Genomic DNA, 24,837 nt, shown 5'->3' with positions numbered 1-24,837 from the left:
ATATCTAAAATACATAACCATGAAAACACAGACGAGAAGACAGACCAAAAACTATGCCATCCTGTAAATTAATAGTCTCTTCCATTGACCCCGTGACCTGTCATGTCTGACACCTCCTGTCACTCTCCAAAGTGCCAAGTCAGATTTTTAGATAATATTCTCACTCACTTCCTAACACTGACTGTGTGTTTAAATGACTGCGGACACACAAGAACATAACAGTCATGTATACCAAACACAAAGCCTCCGGAAACGAAGGCAACCAGCTAGTCTGGTGCAAGGTTTTCATTAGAACCATGAATTCTACACATCGTTGTTCATACCTTGTACTCTTTTATAAGTGTTTGATTTATCTTTGCAGCCGTGACCTACAGGTATCTTGTTCGGGAGTGAAGTTTGAACACTTTCCATTTGACAGTCAGGGCTGCATCATGCCGCTTCATGGATGTAAGTAGTTTTCTACACACGTCCCACACAGGCCGTTGAGCGACCTGAATGCAATGATTGAACAAAAATCTGATGCATTTCTCATTGGTACCTTCGCGAGGAAGGGGTGCCAGCACTGTAGAAAGACTATTGTTTTGTTGGTTTGAATTTGTTGTCAGAATTAGCTAGAATCTAATGAACTAAATGATCAGGACACGTCCGTAGATTAGATATAGATTAGGAACCACCTGTTTATAATGTTATGATGTTTTAAAAATCTAACATTCACTTGAGTAATTGAAATTACCAGACAATAGATGAATAATGCTTGTTTTCCTACCATACGTGCAGATAACGGAGTCAGGTTCCGACTGATGTCCTTCAGCGACACATCCCGGGACCAGATAAAGACTGACAGTGCCGAAGTGGTGTCTCAGTTCATGCTGAGCAGGGTACAGCTGTCTGGGACCTTACAGTCATTTCTCACCAACGTCTCAGGTTTGTAAATGATACCACCATCACAACGACATTATCGTGACAGTTTAAAAGTGCAAATGTAGCATATACCTTTTATTCAGACAGAGAGCCAACGCAAAATTGAAGATAAAACATCTCTTTTTGTGAAATTCTTTCCTCAGTCATTGCTGCAAATTTCTCAGTGCTAAACTGCTTAATGCATTTTCCCACTCAGGCTCTCATAAGACAACAGACATACATGTACCAAGAGATTGAAGACGGAAAATAAGATAAACTTTTCTGGGACCCTTGACCTAACTTCCGGTCAGTGTTCCTAACGCCCCTAGGATGTGGAAACAAGCAACACTAGTACTGTACTCAAATAACTACAGACACACAAGAAAGCAAATTAAGGGAACAAATAAACATTGATAAAGAAAGAAATACACACAAAAAAGCGAATTCCTTATACTATCGAATTACAATTTCCAGACTGCAGTTACTTCAGGCAATCGTGTGAGTACAATGCTGAGACGTGCCCCTTCACCAGCTCTAAGGACTGCCGCACGACTGTGGGGGAGTGTGCGATGGAGAAGGCGGACTGTCCCGAGGAAGCACGCAGGGTATCAGAGGAGGCGCGCAGGGTGGCTCGCAGCGCTAACAACCTCCACAAAGGTTTGAAAGCTTTGAACCGTTCGTGTTGAACTTGCCTTCCACTCAAGTACAACGGCAAGATATTCAGGGAGACGCTTCTGTTTATTAGGTGTACATATTTTGACCATCATCACCATGACACTGTTATCAAGATTCGCTTGCAAGCTCATCTTTGTCGGTACAAATAATTCTGAAGTGTAATTTCTAACAGAAAAAGTTTTAATTTTCGACTATCCAACTATCGACTATAGTCTTTGTCACGGAACGTGAGTTACGGTTATGCAGATAAAACAGTGTTATGGTGTCCATGTATGAAAAATTGATTTACTAGTACCAATATCGGATATGTTAGTGGATGATTAGGCTTAACAGGGGCAGAGGTGTACCATAAACTTCAGCAACTTATGATTATGATCCACTGCTCAATGCGTTACATGTTTAACCTTAAAAACATGACGTCACAGAAGTTGTGGATTACTCATTCCCAGGCGGAGAGTGAAGATGGACAATCAAAAGTCCATATTTTGTGTTAAAACTTATTACACCACAACTTTGCTTCATACTGTTTCAATATGATTTTAATCATGTGAATTGTGTTGACACCGTGTGTGATTGATTTGTTTTCAGACACCAACAGTTACACCACGGTATCAGTCAAGCTCGGTATGACCAGGCGCCTGTGGATCTACATCTCCACTACTTTCATCCCGTCTTTCATCCTCGTGGTGGCGTCTCTCATGCAGACATGGCTGCCGCTGCACCAGAAAGCCATCTCCGGCCGCATCACTCTCGGGATCATCCCACTCCTGGTGATGATCTCTAAGGGCGTCCTGAAGCACAGAATACTCTGGGTGGGTAATACGAAAGTACATGTAATGTTTCGATAGATGCACTTGCCCCAACTTCCCAACTTTGCAAGCCACTTTTGGGTGACGTTGATTTAGAGTTAGCGAAGCTTTATGTGTTCAACTGTTTTGTTTCTCAAATGCAGGAAGATACAGGTCAACAATGAAGTAAGAAGTAACATAACTCTTTTGTATCCTTCACTATTAGCACCACAATCGATGATATCGTACCTAAATTGTACTATATAAAAACCAGTATCACAAAAATCATCATCATCACGACACTGACGGTCCGTATTTTGGTTTGTTTCTACCCCGCAGGTATCTATTGCAAGAGCGATAGACATTTGGCTGATCGTTTGTCTCGTCTTCATCGTCCTGGCCCTGGCTGAGACTGTCGTAGTTTACTACATTTACAGCAGACGGGAAGAGAACTTAGAGGTAAGTAGTTTTATTTTTGCACAATCCGGGGGATGGGAGGTGTTAAAGAATTATCTTACGTTGGATTCCCAAAATATTTCCGGATGACTACAGTCAAGACTACACAAGAAGACCACTCAGAGGTCCGATAGAATCTGGTCTATGTGGACAGGTGTTCCCAATAGACATAACTCTGTAATGCTTGTGGGAAAAATCATCTAAGAGACCACCAAAGGTAGCCACATTGACCAGGTGGTCATTATGAAGCGGTGGCAAATTGTACATGTTTGACTTTATTCTGTACCTTTAATGGAGATCACTTCCATCTTTAAGAAAAACTCACAACCCTTGCTATCATCATCGCTCATAAACAATATTATATTATTTTTGATTATGACATTTTCTAATTCTGTCTATTCAGCGCCCGGTAGAGAACAAACCACGAAAGCTGAAAGTCTGCATCCCTCGTGCGAAATATTCCAGCCCTCTCGGGATATGGTGGGAGCAAGCGGACGGCCAAGGATGGAGGATTGCTTACGTCCCACCAACCCAGGAGACTTCCTTCTCTGAAGGTAGAAATACGCCCCACATGCGAGACTACAAAATGGATAATGGACCAGGTGAACTGTCAGTAGTGGTTGCGGAAATCCACCCTGAGCCGGAAGTGGATGTGCCCAGGTGTCCAATCCCAGTTATGAACAACATCCGCGAGAGTCATCCCCCTCAAATCGCTTCTGAAAATCTCGACCTGCATGACGAGGTAGATAGCCAAACCTCTGGATACGACACCCTGAACACCACCGGCAAATCATCGGAGGATACCAGTAGCATGGCAGACGGTAGCATGGTGACTGACGTCACAGATGCAACTTCTGACGTCATTGACACTGACTCTGACATAAATGACCCGGATGTACACACGTACTTGAGCCAACAGATTGATTATGTGACCCGTATAGTGTTCTTGGCTGCCTTTTCATTCTTCAACATCTGTTTCTGGTCATATTACCTGTTCATATGGTCTACAGGTTTGAATTGAAAATGGACCTAAACAGCATTACTTACCCTGTGCTTGTAATCAATGCAAGGAACGGATGGTAGAATCAACGTAGTATGTCTTGGCCGCATTAAGCTACATGATATAGATTGTTACATATTTTCAGTTATTGTATCTTACTATTTAACATGATGTACTTTTTATCATATCATATAATTATAGTTCTAGTTCAGTTATACTTGAATAGGAAGGAGATGTAAAGTGAACAACATCAATGTAAGTGATATATGACAGAATGGTCTTTAGAGACTATTTTTGCATCCATATACGCAGGGTTAAATCCAAACTTATTTACATTTTCATTTGTATTCCACAGTTTGTTTCCAATGTTATTCACCATGTATACAGTCTGTCTGCTTATTGTATAAAGCGAACATGTATATTGATATCGACATTGGCTGACTAATACTCAGCACTATGATTATGGTCATTTATTGACATAGATGTTAGTCTATTCAGCAACATATAATTATGTTGGATTGATATATTCAGCATGTATATCAAACATTATCTGTTACTATATTTACACCTGTACAAAGAAGCGAGAAGATGTCGACCATCCTATTAGCTTAGCACCTTCAAATAGTTAAATTGTATCTTGTTGTCTCTACATATGTCTGTTACCAGTGACCCGTACCTAACCTGTCGAGACATGAATGTACAATTAAGGCCATTCATTCGTTCATTCATTCATTCATTCATTCATTCATTCATTCATTCATTCATTCATTCATTCATTCATTTCCTTTCCTTTTATTCCTCCACTCTGGGAGAGCATAATTATCGTCAGAGACAATCATGCTGGATAGAATACAAGGGCTTAGCTAAACTTTGTACTCGCTATTATTGATTGTTTCATGTATCATATCAATTCAGTCGAGTTGTACTTTTTGAAATGTTGGGCTACTTTTAAATTTCACTTGCACGTTAAATGTTACCAAAAACCAAAGGACCATGACAAACGTTGACATTGCCAGAATTGTCATACCGACAAGCAAATGATCCCGATAGGCGTTAGGGTTGGAAGGGTTGACAGAGGGTTTAACTTGTGTGGACACAAGCTACCAAAATGTTGAATAAATGTACTCGTCCATATTTCCTTAGAATATGAAATGTTACCGGGTAATATTTGCCACATGATTAGCATTGCCGGGTAATACTAATGGTTGGTCAAACACTACCTATTTTTTTTTCAAATCATTTCAGTTACGGACGGACCAACGAACTCAGGCAGAGACTTTAAATTTTAATTCAAGTTCGGGATTTTCCAGAAGTGTGGCACAATTTGCATATGTCTGGATGGCGTTTTGCCAGGCCCCTGGGTAGAGAAGCTGCCATGAGAAACTATGTAGTCGATTACTGAGCGAGGGCCAAACAGGGGTGTTCAATATTTGCTGAACCTTGATATCATGGTCAAATGGTATTATAAAAAAATTACGATTCATCAAAAGAGAGTCCACTAGACAGCACGTATATGGCACCCAGAACGAACGCCTGCTAGTAGCTTCAGGTGTGCAGAACTGAAAGACGACATTTGTGTGGGGTTAAACTGAATCACAAAGGCTTGTAACGTTAGAGACTGCAATTTTCGCGGCCGGGATTTTACAGTGTATTGTGCATGTACATTTTAAGATTCTTGGTGCCGTTTTGCCAGCACGGCAGTTATGACTGGGACTTTCCATGACGTCGACGTAGGGAAACCCGATGCTGCCACATAGAAACTTATTCTGTATCGGACCAAGGAGGTTTCTATTTTTTTAACCTCCTTGATCGGACTGTTCACAGGTCTCACGTTCTGAACGTATGTACGCAGCGTGAACGTTGTTATCATGGTTTGGACTTTCCACCTGACCTATGGAACCCCGAGGCAGGTAATGATGAAACTTGTTTCGAACGAAAACATAACATCAGCGAAACTTGAGCCGAAACCTAGAGTTAAGTCATTACCAACCAATCAACGCTTGCGGTGTAAGCATATTCTGAGCTGTGATTGGCTGAACTGTGGCATTCCAACAAACAACGGGGAATCCCGTCATGCATATGGAAGGTATATAAGAGCTGAAAAGAGCTCACTGCGCTTTATCGGCTGGGGGGTTTCTGTGCTACTAATGCACTGACACTGACAGAATAGGAGAAAGGTAAGCTGTTTTCCTTCACTCCGCTCGTGTTTCCCATTTTACTGAAACAGGGAGGGACGGGGGCTCTCCCAACGCTGCATGTGATATTAAACAAAAACTATGAAAACTGTTGTAAATTTGTGGAAAACGCTTTAACCTCGGTACCTGTAATCTCGAACCAGATCCACGGTGCGTAATGTATAGTATCAAACTTCCCGTTTGACTCCCTTGGCCGGCTACCCTCCTTGGCCAGCTTTGATAATACCTTATGGCACCGTAGGATCTGCTTGGAGATTAGGTACCTAGACAATGCCACGATATGGCGTAATATAACAATGTGCACGTGTGTATCAATGTCGTGTATCGTTGCATACATTGTACGTGATGAGGCAAAACACTATGATATATGTTTATGATAGATCTCTACCTTACCAGTGTAACATTACTACTGCCGTCAGTAGGTAACATCTATTATCATACCAATACCGATACGTTTACGACGATTTCTCTAGCCATACTGATTTGACAAATTGTCAACGCATCATTTTCTCCAGTTACATGTTGCTGTTATAGGTTACCCTTGCCACTTCTTCTGTGTAACTTTTCTGCCACTCTTGTCCAGTGCTAAAAGCGTAATATTGTAATTGTAACACGCCGCGGAATTACACGGCGAACGGGCGCGTTGTTGGGAGGGGGTACAAAATACCGGCGGAAGAAACACGGCACAATTAACTGTTGCTATGTACCTTTATACATCCTCTGATGTTCCTTCCTTTTCTGTTAGTAAATGCATAAAACATAAACCTGCATGAGCATACAAAATGTCATGAGAAAACGGACGTATACTGTCAAGAATTTTCATTTAACTTGTGTCCGTCACAACCGCTATGACGTAACACTTCACTGTTAGCGTAGATATAAAAATGGCGGGAAAATGGCTGCGTACGTTCAATCATTTGCCCATTCAGTCGTAGATCCGGGCTATTATGCAACCGGTTCTTCACACTTTTACATGAGTTGTAGGTCACCAACAGAAATTCAAGATTGTTGTCGAATCATGTTCGTCTTGTGCCATGAGCATGTGTATTATGATCTACAAATCTGGCAATGAATGTGACAGTGTGTTCGTCCCACGACGAGCTGCCTACCCCGAAAAAGATACTGAAAACTTTTGGCCTTGTTGTCTTCGAATGCATTGTTATCGATGCTTTGTAAATGATGTATTGGACACCTAGATGTCTGAAGTGTGCACACCTCAGAAATAACTATTGTTGCATGTGTAGATCTCTCTAAATTCCATTATTTTTGATCGGCCGGTGTAAGTCTTAATGCCGGTATTATGCCAATGCATGTTACTAGGTACACCCATTTCGTTCTGCACTGTACATGTAAGTAGAATCAGTGACGTCACACCGAAACTTCTCATGAACCGAAACCAGACAATGCCTGAAAACTCTCACCGGCGATCACATAGTTCTCACTGTTTGAATGTTGATATAATTAATACAAATCTGTGTTTTTTTTTCTGACCAGAGGGATAGAGATGACTGCTTTCAACTACATGGATGTCCACCGAGCCAGGCGTGCGACAGGGAGACCACCATCCCTGACGAGCATCACTGACGGCGCACCGCCAGGTGAGTTCACAGGGATTTCAGTTAACGTTTACAGTTTTCAAGTAAAACAATCACTTTGCTGGAAAGACGTCCAGATATGATCGAGAACAATTACATCAGTTGATAATTTGGCTTCACAAAAACCGGCAAGAGATACAAATGTATTCAGTTGTAATAGACTGACTGGGGGCTACACTTTTACCTCCTCAGTATTCTGCAATGATGCAGGAGCAGCCATACTGTTGTCGGGACGACTGGACACACCCGGTGACCAGGTGTGCTTCCAGTCATCAAAGATGAAGGGCTGAGCCGCTAAAACCCTAAAGAATTGTGGGATGAGACTTCAGCTGTCATCAATGAGTACATTCATATACAACTTCATTCTACATCTACATACATCTTTGAAGAAGTACATACAGTATTGCAAAAGTAATACATACATATATAACACGACTTTGTTGCCGTAACCTTCCTCTGTAAATGACAATCCATTAGAGGAGATGTAATGCTGTAAAGGGTAACAAGACCAATGATTGGAATTGGTCTATAACGATAATAGTTACCTGTACAGTACCAGTACATGTATGACAATTGTATCATGATCACTGCAGTCTTCCACTCTAAATATCAAGTATGCAGTTTTTATATCAACCGGATAAGCTGAGTCTCGGAGGCAGGGGTTCCATGTAGAAAAAATACCTGCCTCACTTTAGATGTAAGGATAAAGTAAGTTTTTCTTCTGTAAAATGAAAGGATGAAAAGAGTACCATGTTAGGTGTTATATGTGATCAAAACTAAATGTCCTTGCTTTGATGAGTTGCTGTTTAAACTACAGGTGGTCATTTTCCAAGCAGATGTTGGGAGAGAAGCTTGTGACACTGATATAGGAGGATTGTTAGAGGATAATGAGACAAGTTCATCTTACCTCCCAACATCTGCTTGACGTTCAGATATACAAATGTAAATGTTCAAGCTTTGCTTGAAACAGATGGTTGTTTGTATTACTGCAATAGTGAACAGCACATGATCACATACAACTATGTACAACAGCCTGTATACAACTTGGAATACACCAACTCTGTCATCCCACATTTGATTCTGTGTTTACTGGTTGTTGTCACTGAATATGGCAGTTGGTCATTACTACAGGTGTAGCCATAATGTGTGCTGCCAGTGTGTCATAAGTTGTAGGCCCTGGTTTGCATAGATACCTCATGACAACAAGGCCACTGAAAGTTGCTTCTTTAGAATTTGTTCTCCTTGACTGAAGGGAAGCATGATTCTTTTTCATTATTAGCTAGTAGCACAAGACAACTTCCCCTCTGGTTGTATTTTGGGGTCTCTCACGTGGAGATGATGCCTTGCGCTCCCTCATACACAGAGCTGCTCACTCTATGTCACCATCCGAAATGTCGAATACAATCCCTTTCAAAGTCTGAATCAGAGCCATTTCAAAGAATGATGTCATCAGGCCACACACAGCTCTGTCATTTAAAGCTTTACCTAAGGACTCAATCCATCTAATCAGAGGGTGGTGACAATTTAAATTTTCTTGTTGACAAGTAAATATACATTGTAGCTGCACCAAATAGTAAACTAGTATTTGGCATCACAAGATTCTCAATACTAAGGAAAACTGGCATACAAGATCATAAATGAGACTCATATCTTTTCAAATTGGAGTAGCAGGAATTACAGAATGCCTCAACTCATGGGTGAAGGCTTGTTGATTCTGTTTTGGGTGGAAATGGCTGCAGTTACATTAATTGTAGCACATGTGTGTAATGTCGTCATCCATCTTTGTCACTACAAATGACTGACATGTACACTCACGTAACTGAGATCAATAAAATTCAGTTTATCAATGAAAGATGGACATGCATTAAAAGATAGATTACTGTTTTGACACACGTCAAAATTGGCACTGCTATATGGCACACTGCATATTAGATGTACACGCAAATTCAGTTCAGCAGAAAACATAAATTAAATTTGCACATGTAACATGTAACACTACTTTGTACATGAAAACCTGTAAGACACAATTACATGCAAATTGGCTTGCATATAATGTAGTACATGTATCAGAAGGCACATCTCTATAACCACTTAATTCCACATTTTTATTGAAGGTTAAAAACGTACAAGACGTAGAAGAATCACTTGTGGAATTATAAAGCACCACTGCTAAAGGTACAGTTCTTCTTAGATATAGATTCATAGATAGTAAAGGTTGTTACCCATTCATATATATCTTACTTTCAGAATTTCAGATTTTAGAACCTTCAAGCTACAGTAGTCAATTTGAGTATTCTGACTAACAAATTTGTTTAATTCAATCATAATGACTAGTCATTTTGTATGATAATATTATGTACATCAAGTTTGATTATTAAGTACCTGTGTGGCTGTATACAATGTAGTCACATACTTTAAAAGAGACACAGTCTAACACTGTTGTAAGTCCTGATGAAATAGAGCCATAATTGTTTAAACACAGTGACTTAGCAATACATTAAATTGGTTCCTGTCTTCTTGCTATCATTCTACACTGGCACAAAAATATTCATTTTAGAAAACACTACCCTCAATTTCTCAAAACCATTTCCTCTCAAATTAGGCAAGATTCCTCCAAAATTATACATGAAGAAAACACTACTCTCAATTTCTGTACCAGAGTACAGAGTACCACCAAGGACCTGGTACCACACAGTTGTCCTGGAAGACACTTGTGAGACAGTGGAAATCATCTTACTTCGGCTGCTCATAGAACATGAAGTCCTTAAAAAAAGAGAGAAATGTTAGTGCTCCATCACATCAAAATATTACATCTTCATTTCTACATTCATTATAACATTAACACAATAAAAAGAAAATATAAAATCATCCATATTACATTTATAATGACGGAGATAATATTTTACCTGGTTAAAAACTAAAACATCAATAGTTATTATCATGATAACAATGGTGTCCATATTACAATAACTGTTCTAGTTGTCAGACTTACCACCAGGATCATGGCTCCCATCAGCACAGCCTTCAGTTTCACATCCAGGTCCATGGGGACTGGGGAGGGGGGCAAACATAACAACACATGAGAGTGGTAAATTACTGGAGACTGACTTATGTACAGTAGCTGGGGAAAAAGCAACGTTACAACTGCAAACTTTCAGGTTGCGCACTGCACTGCCTGGGTTTGAAATTAAGTTGCACCAAGCTAAATGTGGTGGTTGCATGTGCAAGTGTGGGTATTTCTAGCACTTAAGTAATTTGAACCTGATCAGACAGTACAGAAACTGTCATCCATCAGAAATGATACATAATCTGTGAGGCAAACATGCAGTTAGATATCAGACAATCACCATTAATAAATTAAGGTTCAAACAAACAATCACCATTCAGAATACACTACTAGTAGTCTCTTAAGCATTGGCTCCATGAGTCTTTTTTAATACATTGTATAATGCTCTTCTACCACACTCAATGTGAGGCCACAAGGAACTGAGTGCAATAGAACTGTCATGCCATCAGAAAAAACAAACATTTCATATAAGCCCCCCCAAAAGCCTGACTGGTACAGCCTGCTAAGGAAGCTTAATACCCACATTAAGTAAGTAGACAGGATGGGGTAAATACAGTTCTTCATCAACTTGACTCACACGGCAGGCCCTATGAGACAAGAATGTGACCTACATGACATGCTGTAGTGGTTGGCCTGGGTGAAGAACTCCCTGCCAAAGCCGGCATAATTCCTGGTGATCTTCCCAATCTCTGTGGTCTGGTCAGTACCATACACCTGCAGGGAACAGTGGCAAAGATGGTGTGAATCATTGAAGTTGATTAACTCCACTAATATCATGACAAATATTGTAGCAATAAAGTTACTAGTAGAAGTCTGGTCTTTTTTTTGGCTTAGAGTTTGTTTCTACCTGAGGAGATATTTTTGTCTGCCAATCATCATCAATCATTATCATATAACGTTAATGTTTATTACGTTCAAATTTGGAAATCTTAAACTTAAATCATGATTCATTTTCATCTCTGCCAGTGATTATTACATGAAGAAGAGATATACTGGTACATGTACAAACAGTGATATTCATGATTGAAAAATTTAAATGATAAACATTAAAATCATATCATATCATTGCCATAGTTTTGAAGTCATACAGAGACACTTACATTGAAGTCCACATCACAGGTGCAGCAGGCCCCGTTCCACACACAGCAGGGGCCCCACAGGTGGAAGATAGACTCTCCATTGGCATTCAGGATCTCATAGTGGGGCTTCCACTTGGACCCACTGGAATATACAAATTATTGATATCAAATACTGCAGCAATAAGCTGAAACCCTATAAATTGGATTAAGTCCCTCAAACAAGGGGCCACTGTCATCATCCAAATAGCAACCGTTATAAAATGTTACATGCATTTTTAATAATCTCTTAACTTCTATGAACTTGGTATAATAGACACATGTATGTTAGATATGACTTACGACTGGATGGCCATGCCGATGAGCTGTCCTGGAGGTGACTCCACGTACACCTCGTAGGCACAGCAGTCACGGGCGCACGAGGCACACCACGGGCAGCCTGCACAGCACTTAAACTCACGCCGCATACGCATCACCTCCTAGGAACCCAGGGGGCAGGGTAAAAACAGAGGAGTGGGGCAGATGGAATGTCATGTTGGTACATATGATGCATCATGTAAAGGTACATGCAATGCAGTCATCCTGTTATCAAGGTATAGCATATGATGCTTGCTCTTTTGGCAGGAAAACAATTTTCTTTCATTCTAAAAAGAATTCAAGTGTATCTAGGCTGTACATTATGTTGCCATGGTAGCAAGGTGTCAATCAATATCTATCAGTATTTTTTACTAATTGGAGAATTAGTGATAATGATGATGATGATGATGATGAAGAATTAGTAAGTGGATTTATCAATCTACAGGATCATCAATGAATCAGTCAGAATCAAATTGTGTAAATCAAAGCAAATCAGAGAAATCAAACCTACCCAGCATTACCTAGGATTTGCATTGCAAAGCAGTGATTGGTCCACATCATGAGCATGTATCTCATTCTGGAATCAATGAAGTAGCATTAATAAAATAGGTAACAGATTTAGCAAGGCACCTGTCACTGTAAGTCTAAACAGGGATTTCAATTGGACTCTGAGTGAGCAACGTCATGTAGAAACAGTTAACGTGGAACCATGCAGGTTGTCTTGTGTATCACAGTACTAGTGTTAGATGGGAAAAAATAAAAGTTGCAACCCCTGCTCATGACTCTTTACAGCCCCTTTGGTCTTACATTGACTGGTGCCTTAACCACAATCCTGATATACATACATGCCCAGCATTGTCAAGGATATGGAAGGTAAAGCTGCGGTTGGGTCCACAGCAGAAACGCATGCAGAATTCAGAGTCTGAGGAAGGAGAGGGAACTCAACACTGTTAAGACAGTATGACTCAATACATGTGAATAACACAGGTTAGAAAATACTTCTTTTTTTTAAACTTTAATAACAATCAATCAACAAACTTGAAAAGCATTGCTGTTACAAATTTTGTGTTGCAAGAACTACCCAGGTATAGACTCATTCAAGTATAATTCGTTCCCAGGTTACAGTTAAGAAATGAATATCGGATATCTAAAAAAGTACAATATACAAATTTTTTTACAATTCAATGTGACAGTATACGGTGCATGTGTAAGCTTAGCAACAAAAAATCACATGTGATATACCTTCATAGGCAAAGAATATCTGCTGTCCCATGGAATTCTTCACAGCGTACTTGTTTGCCATTTGGATGTTGGTAAAAGCTGGATAAAAGTAAAAGGCATTTTGGTTAAATCATTATAATTACTAAAGATGACTCTATAGCATCTTAAGTTTCTGCAAAGTGCAAAGTAAATTCATTTGTGCTTTTAATTTCTCTGTGTATCATAACAGTGGGGTTCAAGGACTGCTAAACTGAAGATGCCAATTGAAAAGACTTATTATAAGCCTTTTGGTTGAATGGTTTAGCATCTGGATTAGCAAGCTTGGGGCCCGGGATCGATGCGAGTGTCAGGATGTTTCTTTCTGTTTCTACTCCCTGAGTTGTTTCAGTACTTTTAAAACATTTGATTGGCTATAACTGTTATCTGCTGCATCAAAACAGTTGTTTCGACTTGAGCAGAAATGAGTTACTGTGGGATGTGTTTATGCTATGTAAATAATGAAAGTTTCATGGGCGGTTTCGTTTCTGCAGTTTTTAGAGAGACCTCTCCACTGCAAATTCATCACCCCAAAAAATGTGTTTCCAATGTAACGTTATCACTAACTGTACTGCAGAGTTGTTTCAACAGCTTTCATCTAAAACAGCATGAAATGCTTTTTCTTCATACAATAGAAAATAAAAAACACTCAACAAAGAATTTTTAGTACAGTCTTACCTTCAAACAGCTCAATCTGTTGGTGGACGATGAGCTGGTCCACCTGGGTCAGGTACTCCAGACCAGGGGGGCATCCTGGGATGGCCTGCTGGGGGGGTGGCACCCACTGCCCCTTCATTCCCCCAGGGGGTGGCATCACCCCTGGCTGTTGCATCACCGGCTGCTGCATGGCTGGCTGTGGCATGGCCGGTTGCTGCATGCCTGGTTGCTGCTCTGTGGCCTGGTAGGATGGTGGCTGCCACAGGAAAACAAGAATTCTATCATTAGGGGCAATATACATCAGGTCGTATCAACTCTCAATGACTGTATAAACGGTGGTAGATTCTGTAATTCAGCCACTTTTGATTCGCTCCTGCCATCACTGCCGACTTCCGGAATGTCAGCGTAGTGAATCAGTCATCTGATGACAGTCGACAAGATCAACTGAAAATTTATGGTGAGTATTTTCCTTGTGTTAGAACACAGCTCAAAACAGTTTGACTAAGAATTATACCAATACACAGTACTCAATATTGGATATTGCGACCTTTAAGTTTACTACCTCCGAGAAATGGTGAAATAATAAAATGCTGAAATGGACTTTTACGCACAAGTTTGCGTAAATCTTTGCCGTGGTTTTATTTTTTTATTGCAAATTCATGACAGTGAAAATGCACTTTCCACCACATTTTAACAATGTCTCTAAGAAAATAAATGAATTTACACTATATATCACTTTACGTTATATCTTTTATTTATGTCTTTACTTTACGCAACACTTTGTCGCAATTCTTACTCAAATAGTCTATTGTTTAAATTGTCCGCATCTTGTCCATTTGTCCGCAATTGTCCATGCTCTGTCCAGTCAGAACTTACAAATAAAATGCAATTAGATTTAAAAAGAATAAATTTAAAATTCAATTGCATCGTTTGCAACTTTTCTGTAGAGAAAATGATCTCCCACAAGTTGCGAATCAGTGCTTCAAAAAGTTAATTCTAATGCTCCTAGCTAGAGGACAGTCTGCAAAGGAGGCTAAGGAAAATGAGCCCTCTGGTGATCAAGACTGAATTCCAGGCTAGCGGACCAAAGCTAATAAGACTCCAGGCTATATATGGTAACCATACTTTTCGCCCTTTAACCTACATGTACTTTGCTTAACCACCTGATGATGACTAACAGTCATACATTGGTCAATAATTACCAACTGCAACTGTCGATGAGAGATTGTTCACTTGAAAAGTTTCATTTGAAGGAGCCCACAAAATGATAGCAAAAAGTTAGAATTCAAATGAATTTTATTGCTGTCAAGACTGAAACAAGCTAAAATGGCAGACGTGACAAACAAGAATTTATGAGTTACTCATTGCTGTGTGACCTCTGTTTTACCTCTAACTCTTGAGGCCTCACCTAAAATGTACACACACAGCCAATGTATTTGTATGGCATGTTTACGCTATTGCATTAGGGAAGTGCACTCTACACTGCCGATGGTTGACAAGGGTCTCAGGTATCCATACCTATCATATAGCTGCAGAGTACACGTACTCGTACAAAGTTTAGGACCAGGCTAGGTCGAAAAATGAAGGAAACAACTGTTGCAGTAGGAAGGAAGTGTGGACAAATTTAAAATTGTAGTCTGGGTCAGTATTAGCTTAGGTTTTAGGTTGCATCAGTGTCAGCTGTACCAAACATTTCTGCTTCCACCGCGATCACAATTACCATCCATATGTGTTCAAGTTTAAATCAACAAGGTTTTGCAAATAAATTTCATAAAACCTGAAAATCTCGCCAACCAACCAATCAACCTAAATTATGAGGGCTCACAATACAGATAAAGGAATAAAGGAAACAATTACTCCCTCAACAGATGACAAGATGGAAAATTATAAAATTATCTGGTTGACGAGTTTCTCAGGAACAAGCATCCATCCCATAGAAGGTTGTTATATGGGGCAGATTAGCAGGAATACTTAGTTATGATAATAACTTTCTTACTAGCTATACATAACATATGATTAGGTTTATCCATTGATTATGTGGATCAATTTTCGTCCCATGTCCAACAATCGTCACCATTTCAGGAATTTTTTATTGCTATTCTTGATTTCTTGGCCTAAAGCAGAAAATTACATTTTGTACATTGAGCAAAGTCTTCCAAGTCAAAGACGAAGTGACAGAATGAAAATAAAGTGTTAGGCATTCATATTCTGCATGTTCAGTCAAATGTTTAATCTTCCTGAACACTTAGACATACTGATTTTATCATGAAGGCATTTTTCACGCTCGCATCAGTTTTGGGATGCCCAGTGGATGTCATCCATACAATCAACTCAGTATGGCCCAAGTTAGTGCTTTTGTGGCAGCTGCAGAAGACCTGAACGGATAAACTACACAATCTACAACTCCACAAAAGTTTTGACATTACAGGACCACGGTTATTTACATATACGTCGCGGGGGTTATCAGTTTTAGTATCCATCGAGCTTGAGCTAGGGTAAATGTCTTGGAACTGTGTCAAGTTTTATACGAGCAATTTTCTGCATGTGGCGGCTGATACTGATGTGATAGATAGATATAACGTTAGAGGGAATTCGAAACGGCATCAAACTGAATGTTTACGGGTTAAATATCAAGTAACAATCAAACCTTGTCATGCTGTCTCCAGCAGGCTTACCTGATCTCCCATGTTGTACCCTCAAACAACGAACTCCGTCACGGTTTTAGTGGCAAATTTGTAAACTGACAAAGTGTGACAAGCCCACCCTGGCGCTCTGCTTTCACTGAACACGTACCGTAAACCAGGTCGGGGCAAACCGCTAACACCAAATAGGGTGGAAAATTATCTCATAAAAGTCCTTGATATTTCCAAACTATGACTATTGACTACTAACAAAATTGTGCTATCTTTAATACACGCAAAAAGTGTTGTAGGTGATGTTGTCATGATTAGTCATGTTGCTTGTCTAAGAGATCTAATGGACGGTCCCCCAACATACGACAGGTCAAAGTGACGTCACGAAGCCACGCCCTGCTGATGTCAAGAACCACAATCTAATGGCCAAGCAGATGTAAAGATCCGGTTTATTTTCGGTGTTTATGTCTGCTCATTTTTGTGTGTGTGCAATTCACTTAAAATTACGGTTTTCGCGTTAGCGGTGAAATTTCCCGCTATCGGGACGCCGCTATCGGGACCTCTTTAGACACCGCCCGGAAATCTGACAGGACACCCGCGTCGCGTAAATTTTGGTGAAAGTCTACCCGTAAAGATAGCCGTTATTTTAGCTGCACGTTGTTACATTGAACAAAATTTTTTTGTTTGCGTTCCGCTTCCAAATGATTGAAAATCCAAATACGTGACTTGCATAAGAAATACAAGTCCCGGTCTACGTTGTTTCTCTGACACATCCGATAACTTCTACTGCAAAATTTTCGATAAAAAAGGACTTTAAACCCCTTTCAAAGCGAATTATTTGATAGAAGATCGCTTTCTTTCAGTGATGACCAGCGTGGAAGTTCAAATGAAACTTTCGATGAAGATCTTCATCGAAAGTTTCATTTCAACTTCCACGCTCAAAGAGGAAATACTAAGTAAATGACCGTTTAAATAGGCGCTCTGGCAATACGTTCATATAGCGTTTACCTGTGTTTGCACTACGAATATTCGTGTAGTATGAAAGTTTTGGGAATAAAGTGATGCTCAAGTCCCTGCTTAAGTATGATCATTATTGGATGGATACTTTGTCGCAGTTCTAGCTATAGTGACATCTAGCGGCAATTATGCAAAGTGCGAGGTTCATAGTTTTATAATCCAGATCCCTAAAGAAAACATGTTTTTCTTTTTTTCCGTTGTGTTTTGTTGTTATTGTTGTTGATGCTTGTTTGTCTTTAAATGGTTGGGTCTCGTTGACGTCACTTTTATCATGACACTGTGCGCTGGCCTGGGGAACTGAGATCAACTGAACCTGACCTCTGGACGAACATGCGTGCGTGTTGTGAGCAGAAGTTCATCCGAATAAAATTTCTCATCAAATAAATGACGATAGGATATATAAAACACGTGATCTTATACTTTCTATACATTTCTATCCTTAGATAACCTTTGTGTGGGGGGCTGTGTGTTCATCTTTGGTGGCTTCGGCTCGCGCGAAATTTGCTGACAAATTGTTGGGCCCTGTCGGGGAGGGGCCCCACTTGTGCCCGATCGCTCCCGTTTGTCACCACCATTCTAAACACTCCACATTTCTGACAGTTGTTCGAGTGACAAAACCGTTTGGTCCTTTTTATATCAAACAGTTTTCTACTACTATTGTATGTCCGCGCTCATGTACAGTCTATTTCTGATTCAGGATATAGCATCTCTATGTCTATGTCTATGTAACATCATCTGAATGACTTTCCAAGCCCTTGAACTACAAAGATGATCATATTCTGTCTCTGGCAGCTGGACTTGTCACGTACAGGAGGCAAATTTCCAAGCCCAAAGATCATAGAAACCCCGGAATGGGTTAATCGTTGTCTAACACTCCGCAAGAACTGTCTTCGGCAGAAGGACAGCAAGCTTGTGGCTTCTTGCATGCAAGTTGCGTGAAACCACAGCAACCGTGCAACTGCCTTGCCCATGTCCGTTCGCGCTCTGAATTAAGTGCTTCCGTCCCTTACACGGAACATACATTCAGTGCTAGCTGTACACAATAGAACATAGACGACAGGAGAGGTCCGAGGCCATGGCAGGATAAAGACCACAATCGCCAGCAGGCTCCTAAGCCGTGAAGTCCGGGGTGCCGCCATCGGTCGCAGTCGGTCTTCAGGAAGATCGCATAAAATGTGCTGATCGGTTACTGTGACAGGACCTCCTAAATCAACACCCCATTCAACTCCTACCATTTTGCAGCCATGGCTACCACATCCGAGCCACCTGCTAACAGGACAAACGCAAGGACTGGTCTGCGATCCTTTTAAGAAACGAAGCAAACGAAGTTGTGTGTGTGTGTGTGTCGTGCTCTATATATACGCGTTTCTAGGCGCGTATCCCTTGTATAATTTTTCAGCAGGGCGGTATGTCAAATCTCATCTATCATGCAGACTTGACGTTGGAGACAGACGCGAACACGGTATCATGTATCGGCGATTGCATGCTTTTCCAGAATTATGCAGAACTAAAGAGGACGATTGGAAAGTGCCAAAACATCAAGAGGGGTAAACATTTCGAATAAAGTGACTTGTGATGCCCACAAATAATTTCACTATAAATTGTTTTAAGAAAAGTTGAACATGAAAGATAAACTTTAGATGTTCGAGAAAATTTCTGATTTTATTGTTTTTGCAAATAGTGGCTTTCTGTGGAACAAAAAATAAGTGCTTCCCTCTACTGGGATAAAGTGGCCCCGGAATTTGCGTATTCTGGGAACTGGAGCCTTGACAGGGACAAGCTACAAAATTACACTTTCCAAAAACGGTCGATTTGTCAAACGCCTGTCAACTATAGACCAATCAGGGCTCAGGGTCTGTTTGGCGAATATGCAGAGTGGCGGATTAAAAATTGCTGACATTTTCGTACATAAAGAGCAGTTCTCTGAGTAGATTCCTTGTCCGACAAGAGCTCGCGCCTGTAGATTGTCTTTTGGTTCGGTGCCTCTGATTATCTTGAACGAAAATGGTAAGTGCCTTTTATCCTGTATTGTATACTGTTCTTACGCTTTCTGTCGTTGTATTCACTATGAGAAAGATTACTTGCTTTATCGTTGTAAACTTTGAATGGAAACTTCTTTTTGCTCTCGTACGGTCCATATACCAGTGAAGTCTATCCTATAGAAGTAGACATGTTAACTACATGGCTCAAGCATATCTGACAGCCACAGCCACTTAACTGACCCCTAACGGTAGGGATGTGCCCTTCATAAAAGCTACAATTCGGAAGTCATAAAAGCTAGTGCATAGGTCCTCGGTGTGTTCGGTGACCAACGGCCATGGCTATAAATTTCTGGCATTCACCGCGGGTCGCTGAGACCAATTGAACTTCAGATCACCCGGGGGGGAAGCCCTAATTCCTATCTACAGGCAACTTCATCACTTCAACATCAAAGCTTCCGGCCAATAGTCATTTGATATATTTTTTCTAGTTCCCTTCCCCCTGTAGTCTCCAAAATATGCTGCGAGAATGGGCTTATTATGAGAATTAGGTCAGTTATTTTACAACGACACAAAATTGAACATCATGGATATCAAGTATAGCTGTTATGCTAGGGGCTTTTAGAACTGCATGTGTCGGATATCCGGGATTTGAATATGTTTTAAACTGAGCCTCTGTACCGTTGAATACTCCAGAAGTTGACCTCATAGACATCTCGGTGATTGATTAAAGGACAGGTGCACAATCGGAGATGCGAATGATAAACTTAACATTTGACTGTCATGAAATGATCGTTTCGGTGGTTCAACTCTTATTGAAGCCTCCTCACAAGGATTTCTCGGCGCCCGTGTTCAGTTTGAAATTCCGGAATGCCTGTTTTCTTATTGGCTGCGGTCCATTAGGCCTAGCCCGCCAAAAATGTAAACATTTTCTCAATTGAAGTGATCAATACACAAACTAAACAGGAAGCCACTGGTACTAGTTCTATTCAACCGGTACAAAAACTATTTTGAAATGCGAAATGTGAAACTTTAATAGCTGGTAGGATAAAACCAGTGGTAAAATCATTTGTATTGGAATGTAGATCATGATGGTTGAGTCACATGATAGGTATAAAATTAGAAACCGGAATTTGGAAGAACATAGCTCACAAAGAGGAGACAGAAAATCTTAAAACAACTGATTACAACGGGCTTAATTACAAAGCGCAAGGTAATTGGCTGAGGTAAATTCATTTCAGATTTACTACAAAGATAAGCGAATACATGTGCAGTTGCAACCTTAGTAGCAAATCCGAAGAAAAACAGCTTACACTCAGAAAGCCCTCCGATCTGATCTAAATCAATGTGTTGCCTTTCATAGTCGATACATGCCTTAAATATTGTCGCACTGCTAAGTACTTACAGACACAATGGTAGGGCAACAAAGCCGGGACCTGAGAAATACACGTCATACTAACACGGAGCGCAAGTCAGTGTTGCCAACTGGAACAACATTCTGTACTTCATGGAATCCCAGGGCAAACCAAGGCCAAATGGCCTGCCTGGGACTAAATCATCATAAACATTAGATCAACAATGCATACATATTGATACATTGTAAAGGCCTGCCAACAATGCACATGAAAATATTAGGAAAGTAGGATTAAAATGGCTCTCACAGAGAAAGAATCCTGTAAACAGGGCAAGTAATACAGCTTTGAAAATTGGAAAGAGCGATGGTCTGACAAGACTAAACAATTGATATATCCATTGAAATAGTCAAAATTGTATTGTTGACTTCAAACTATTTTTCTCCGAACAGGGCCGTAAGAAGAAGGGAGGTGAGGGAGGCAAGCGCGCCACCACCAATGTCGGCGCCGTCTTTGAGCAATCTCAGGTGCAAGAGTTCAAGGAGGTGAGAAAAATACACTTGTTGTCAATCATGTTACATCGGTGCAAAACGACGTATATGCCACAATATGCAGTAGATGTATGAGTGCCACATCGCTGTTTCCTTCACAAAATGCTATGTGAATAAAAGATTGATAACTCGGTTTGTTGATTTCATAAACATTCTATGTTGTTTTCTGACGATTCAAATATCGGTCTTTGCTAAAGTTAGAAGCCATGTACACAAACATGTAACTGTTGAGTAAAATTTGTGCCCTTTCTTTCTCTACAGGCATTCCTTCTTCTGGACCAGAACAGAGATGGCTTCTGCGACAAGGAAGACATGAAGGACACCTTCGCTTCCCTGGGTATGTCACGCACTGAGATCTTTTAAAACTAGTTTTGATGACGAGAATATTATGCTGTCCATCTTAACAATTTGGGACAAAAATAGCGTGGGTATGAGAGACTCTTGTCATATTTCAAACGAATGAGTTTCCATTTTCCTCGCGCAACTCCAAAGGCTTTTGTTGCAAATGGTATCCTTGTGTGCCATAATGATGGCCGAGTGTTAAACTTTCCAAAATCTATACATGTCGTGCAAATAACTAGTAAAGAACATCCGCCCATGGACCATCGCTGTCACACATAGAGACTAGAGATGGGCAGCGGTCCATGTGTTTTATAGATGGTGGAATCCAGTTAAGTATGTGGCGGTGAGTATATTTAGAAATAACCGGCGAAAGTATCGGCATGTAGTTGTTATAGGGGGGTATTGTTATTTCAATGCCTCCTGTCAGTTACTCGGCCCAATGACCAAATATGGTGAAGTGTTTTTACGGTGTGTTTGTTTAATAATTCTGTTTCGAGATATCGTAGTTACGAGTCCAGGCCATTTGGGATGTGTGGGACAGGGAGTAGTTTGTGAGATTTTTTTGTCTACTTAATTAACGATTCATTTAGTTGTATTCAATCGCTTTAGAGAGAACAAAATTAATTTCTGGTACATGCACAGGAAATAAATCTAAGGGTTGCTGGATTTCCAAGTAGGTCTTCCAAATCATACAAATAGTTGTCTCACAAGAAAGAACGGTGGAAAAGTTGCAGTCGAAAATTACATAGAGAAATAGTTCACGAGGACATGGTATCATATGTTACTAGTCGGGCATGTATGTATCGGTGACAGTTATTTTAGAGTGATGTCATTTGATACCCCAAGTCCACATGCAAACAGAACAGGACCATCACTGAAATATACTTTGTAACATTTCGACACAAAGGACGTCACAAAATCCTCTTTGCATACAACTGAAAATGGTTCATATCAACTTTTAGAGGACAATTTGTGATCTAGCGTCCAGAGAAAAAGTTTGCCCCATGATTTGCATTTGACAGGTGAAACAACATGGCGGCTGCTGAGCATGCTGTGAACTCGGGAGCTCCGGTGTCCGATGGATTTATTTTTGTCCTCCTTAGCTTGGGTTTTGCACATTCATCTATGTGGCGCCAAAATTAGCTCAACCATTTTGCCCTGAACACGAACATATTTATGCTATCATTTTACGCAAAATGGCCTCCGAACAAGCATGAGATGGGATTGGTATAAGCCCATCAAAAGATAAACAGACAGATACCATACTCACAGCTATAACGTTAGAATACGTAAAAACCGTACCCTATTTTGTAATAATCTTCTACTTGATATGCTACGTTGTTCCTGAACAAAGCGTATACCCACAGGCCATCAGATTTATCTCGCATTAGAAAAAAATAAGTGTAATGAAATAAATAGTTGAGTATGAATGTGGTATTAACATACACATGCTTGTAGCGAAGATAAAGTGTGAAAAAATGGTTCCAAATGGCTTCAATGTGCCAACCATTTTAGATCAAGTACATTAGATACATACGGGGAGATTCCAAGCAGTCAAAGATATTAGGAAATTTCCAAAACAAGTATCCACCGAAACTAGAAAATTTCTCCAACACTAAGATTCATAAAATCTCAATGAAATGTTTCTAGTTGAGAAGAATTAAAATTTTCTCTTTCTTTATGTCTTATTTTGTAATATATTAGCTGATCTATAGCTGTTCCTATCATATTGAGAGGTATGTGGTGACAAACAAATGACAATGATATCAATGATACATGTACTCTACCAAGGGTTCTAATCTAACAAAATTGTGTTTCTTGTTATGATGTTCTGTCATATACACATCGCGTAATGGTGCGTTATAAGATCTGATGAAAACCCAAAATTATGATATTCACACGGAAATAAAACGTTATCCTTCCCGCTTCTCCAGGTAAGCCCCCAGATGAGGAGAAGGTGAACAGGATGATAGGAGAGGCATCAGAACCGATCAGCTTCACCGTCTTCCTGGCCCTTTTCGGATCCAAGATGTCCGGCTCTGACCCCGAGAGTGCCCTCCAGGGTGCCTTCAAGCAGTTCGACCCCAGGAACAAGGGATTCCTACCAAAGGCCCTGTACGTACTTTTTTATCGGCCACTTCAAGGCAATAAACTAAGAAGTTGGAAATAATGTACAAGGAGATAGCGGTGAACATTCGTTTTGAAGACTGGCGTCCGAGGAAAGAGACTCACTGTTACTGTAGAAAGACTTTGAGATCGATAATTGAACAGTATAGCGATCTGAGTTTGAGGAAAACCTTTGCCACGACGTTCCGTTTTTGTCTACCTTCTAGCTGATATCCTAGGATGCTGCATTTCACTCATACTCATCTTCACACGTTATGTTTTTCATCACTTATTCTTCAGAGTCAAAGAAGTCTTCTGTGAGAAGGGTGACAAGTTCAAGGAGGAAGAGGTGAGAATCTTCTGGCGCAGCTCTTTGATTATAAAGATCGTAGTGTGTTGGACAATGACGTATTTGTAAAGTAACTCCCTATATTATTGAAACACCTGTTCGTTTGATATGTAGTAAATGTACTAACTACTTTTCCCCCTATTTCTTCACCAGTGGAATCAGCTGCTGGCCGGTGCCGGACACGTTGTCGATAAGAAGGGCCGTTTCCACTACCCAGCCTTCTGCCGCTTCCTGAAGGGTGGCGAGGAAGAGGACGTCGACGAGTAATAGATCAGATAAATGGATAATGAGAGTTTGCTCCACATGATCCGACAGAATTTGTCTCTTGTACATCATCTCTCCTCCACGTTGGTCGGCGCATTGTCAGCTATATGAAAAGGTTACCACCTGTTACAGGTACAAATTTCGTCGCTCATGTGGGTCAAAACTATGACAGGGTACGGGGGTATAGTTTGAACAACCGTTAGATATTGATTTCTAAAAAT

General features: G+C 40.4%; 3 protein-coding genes and 2 long non-coding RNA genes across 5 annotated transcripts in view; 3 read left to right on the top strand and 2 right to left on the bottom strand.

Moving 5' to 3' along the window:
• The first annotated feature begins 367 nt into the window (after positions 1 to 367).
• LOC118410001 lies at positions 368 to 1,948 on the top strand. The gene is made up of 3 exons (XM_035811446.1): positions 368 to 447; positions 778 to 924; positions 1,375 to 1,948. Exons 1-3 carry the CDS (start codon positions 432 to 434, stop codon positions 1,584 to 1,586), a joined length of 375 nt encoding a protein of 124 aa, XP_035667339.1. The 5' UTR covers positions 368 to 431; the 3' UTR covers positions 1,587 to 1,948.
• Positions 1,949 to 2,096: 148 nt separating this feature from the next.
• On the bottom strand, positions 2,097 to 3,905 carry LOC118410002. Its single transcript, XR_004830512.1, has 2 exons — positions 3,550 to 3,905; positions 2,097 to 2,366 (listed from the first exon to the last, which is right to left on the bottom strand). It is a non-coding gene; the product is annotated as an uncharacterized LOC118410002 (long non-coding RNA).
• A 2,029-nt stretch (positions 3,906 to 5,934) lies between these two features.
• LOC118409996 lies at positions 5,935 to 8,682 on the top strand. The gene is made up of 3 exons (XR_004830511.1): positions 5,935 to 5,996; positions 7,509 to 7,612; positions 7,802 to 8,682. It is a non-coding gene; the product is annotated as an uncharacterized LOC118409996 (long non-coding RNA).
• Positions 8,683 to 9,247: 565 nt separating this feature from the next.
• LOC118409995 (phospholipid scramblase 1-like) lies at positions 9,248 to 16,852 on the bottom strand. Its single transcript, XM_035811440.1, has 9 exons — positions 16,699 to 16,852; positions 14,045 to 14,279; positions 13,352 to 13,429; positions 12,955 to 13,031; positions 12,095 to 12,231; positions 11,777 to 11,897; positions 11,288 to 11,390; positions 10,602 to 10,660; positions 9,248 to 10,372 (listed from the first exon to the last, which is right to left on the bottom strand). The coding sequence occupies exons 1-9, from the start codon at positions 16,708 to 16,710 to the stop codon at positions 10,343 to 10,345; spliced, it is 852 nt and encodes a 283-aa protein (XP_035667333.1). The 5' UTR covers positions 16,711 to 16,852; the 3' UTR covers positions 9,248 to 10,342.
• A 2,672-nt stretch (positions 16,853 to 19,524) lies between these two features.
• LOC118409546 (myosin regulatory light chain, smooth muscle-like) overlaps positions 19,525 to 24,837 on the top strand; it is a gene marked incomplete in the record, with an annotated part of 5,589 nt that continues 276 nt past the window's right edge. The window contains 6 exon segments of the mRNA XM_035810648.1: positions 19,525 to 19,680; positions 21,457 to 21,549; positions 21,817 to 21,892; positions 23,832 to 24,012; positions 24,304 to 24,352; positions 24,506 to 24,814. Of these exon segments, the coding sequence (XP_035666541.1) occupies positions 19,678 to 19,680; positions 21,457 to 21,549; positions 21,817 to 21,892; positions 23,832 to 24,012; positions 24,304 to 24,352; positions 24,506 to 24,619 (516 nt within the window).

This window comes from Branchiostoma floridae, chromosome 2 (assembly GCF_000003815.2).
Source record: "Branchiostoma floridae strain S238N-H82 chromosome 2, Bfl_VNyyK, whole genome shotgun sequence".
Classification (NCBI taxonomy): Eukaryota; Metazoa; Chordata; class Leptocardii; order Amphioxiformes; family Branchiostomatidae; genus Branchiostoma; species Branchiostoma floridae.
The sequence above is the reverse complement of the archived record's forward strand: the minus strand, read 5'-3'. Positions and strand labels throughout refer to the sequence as shown.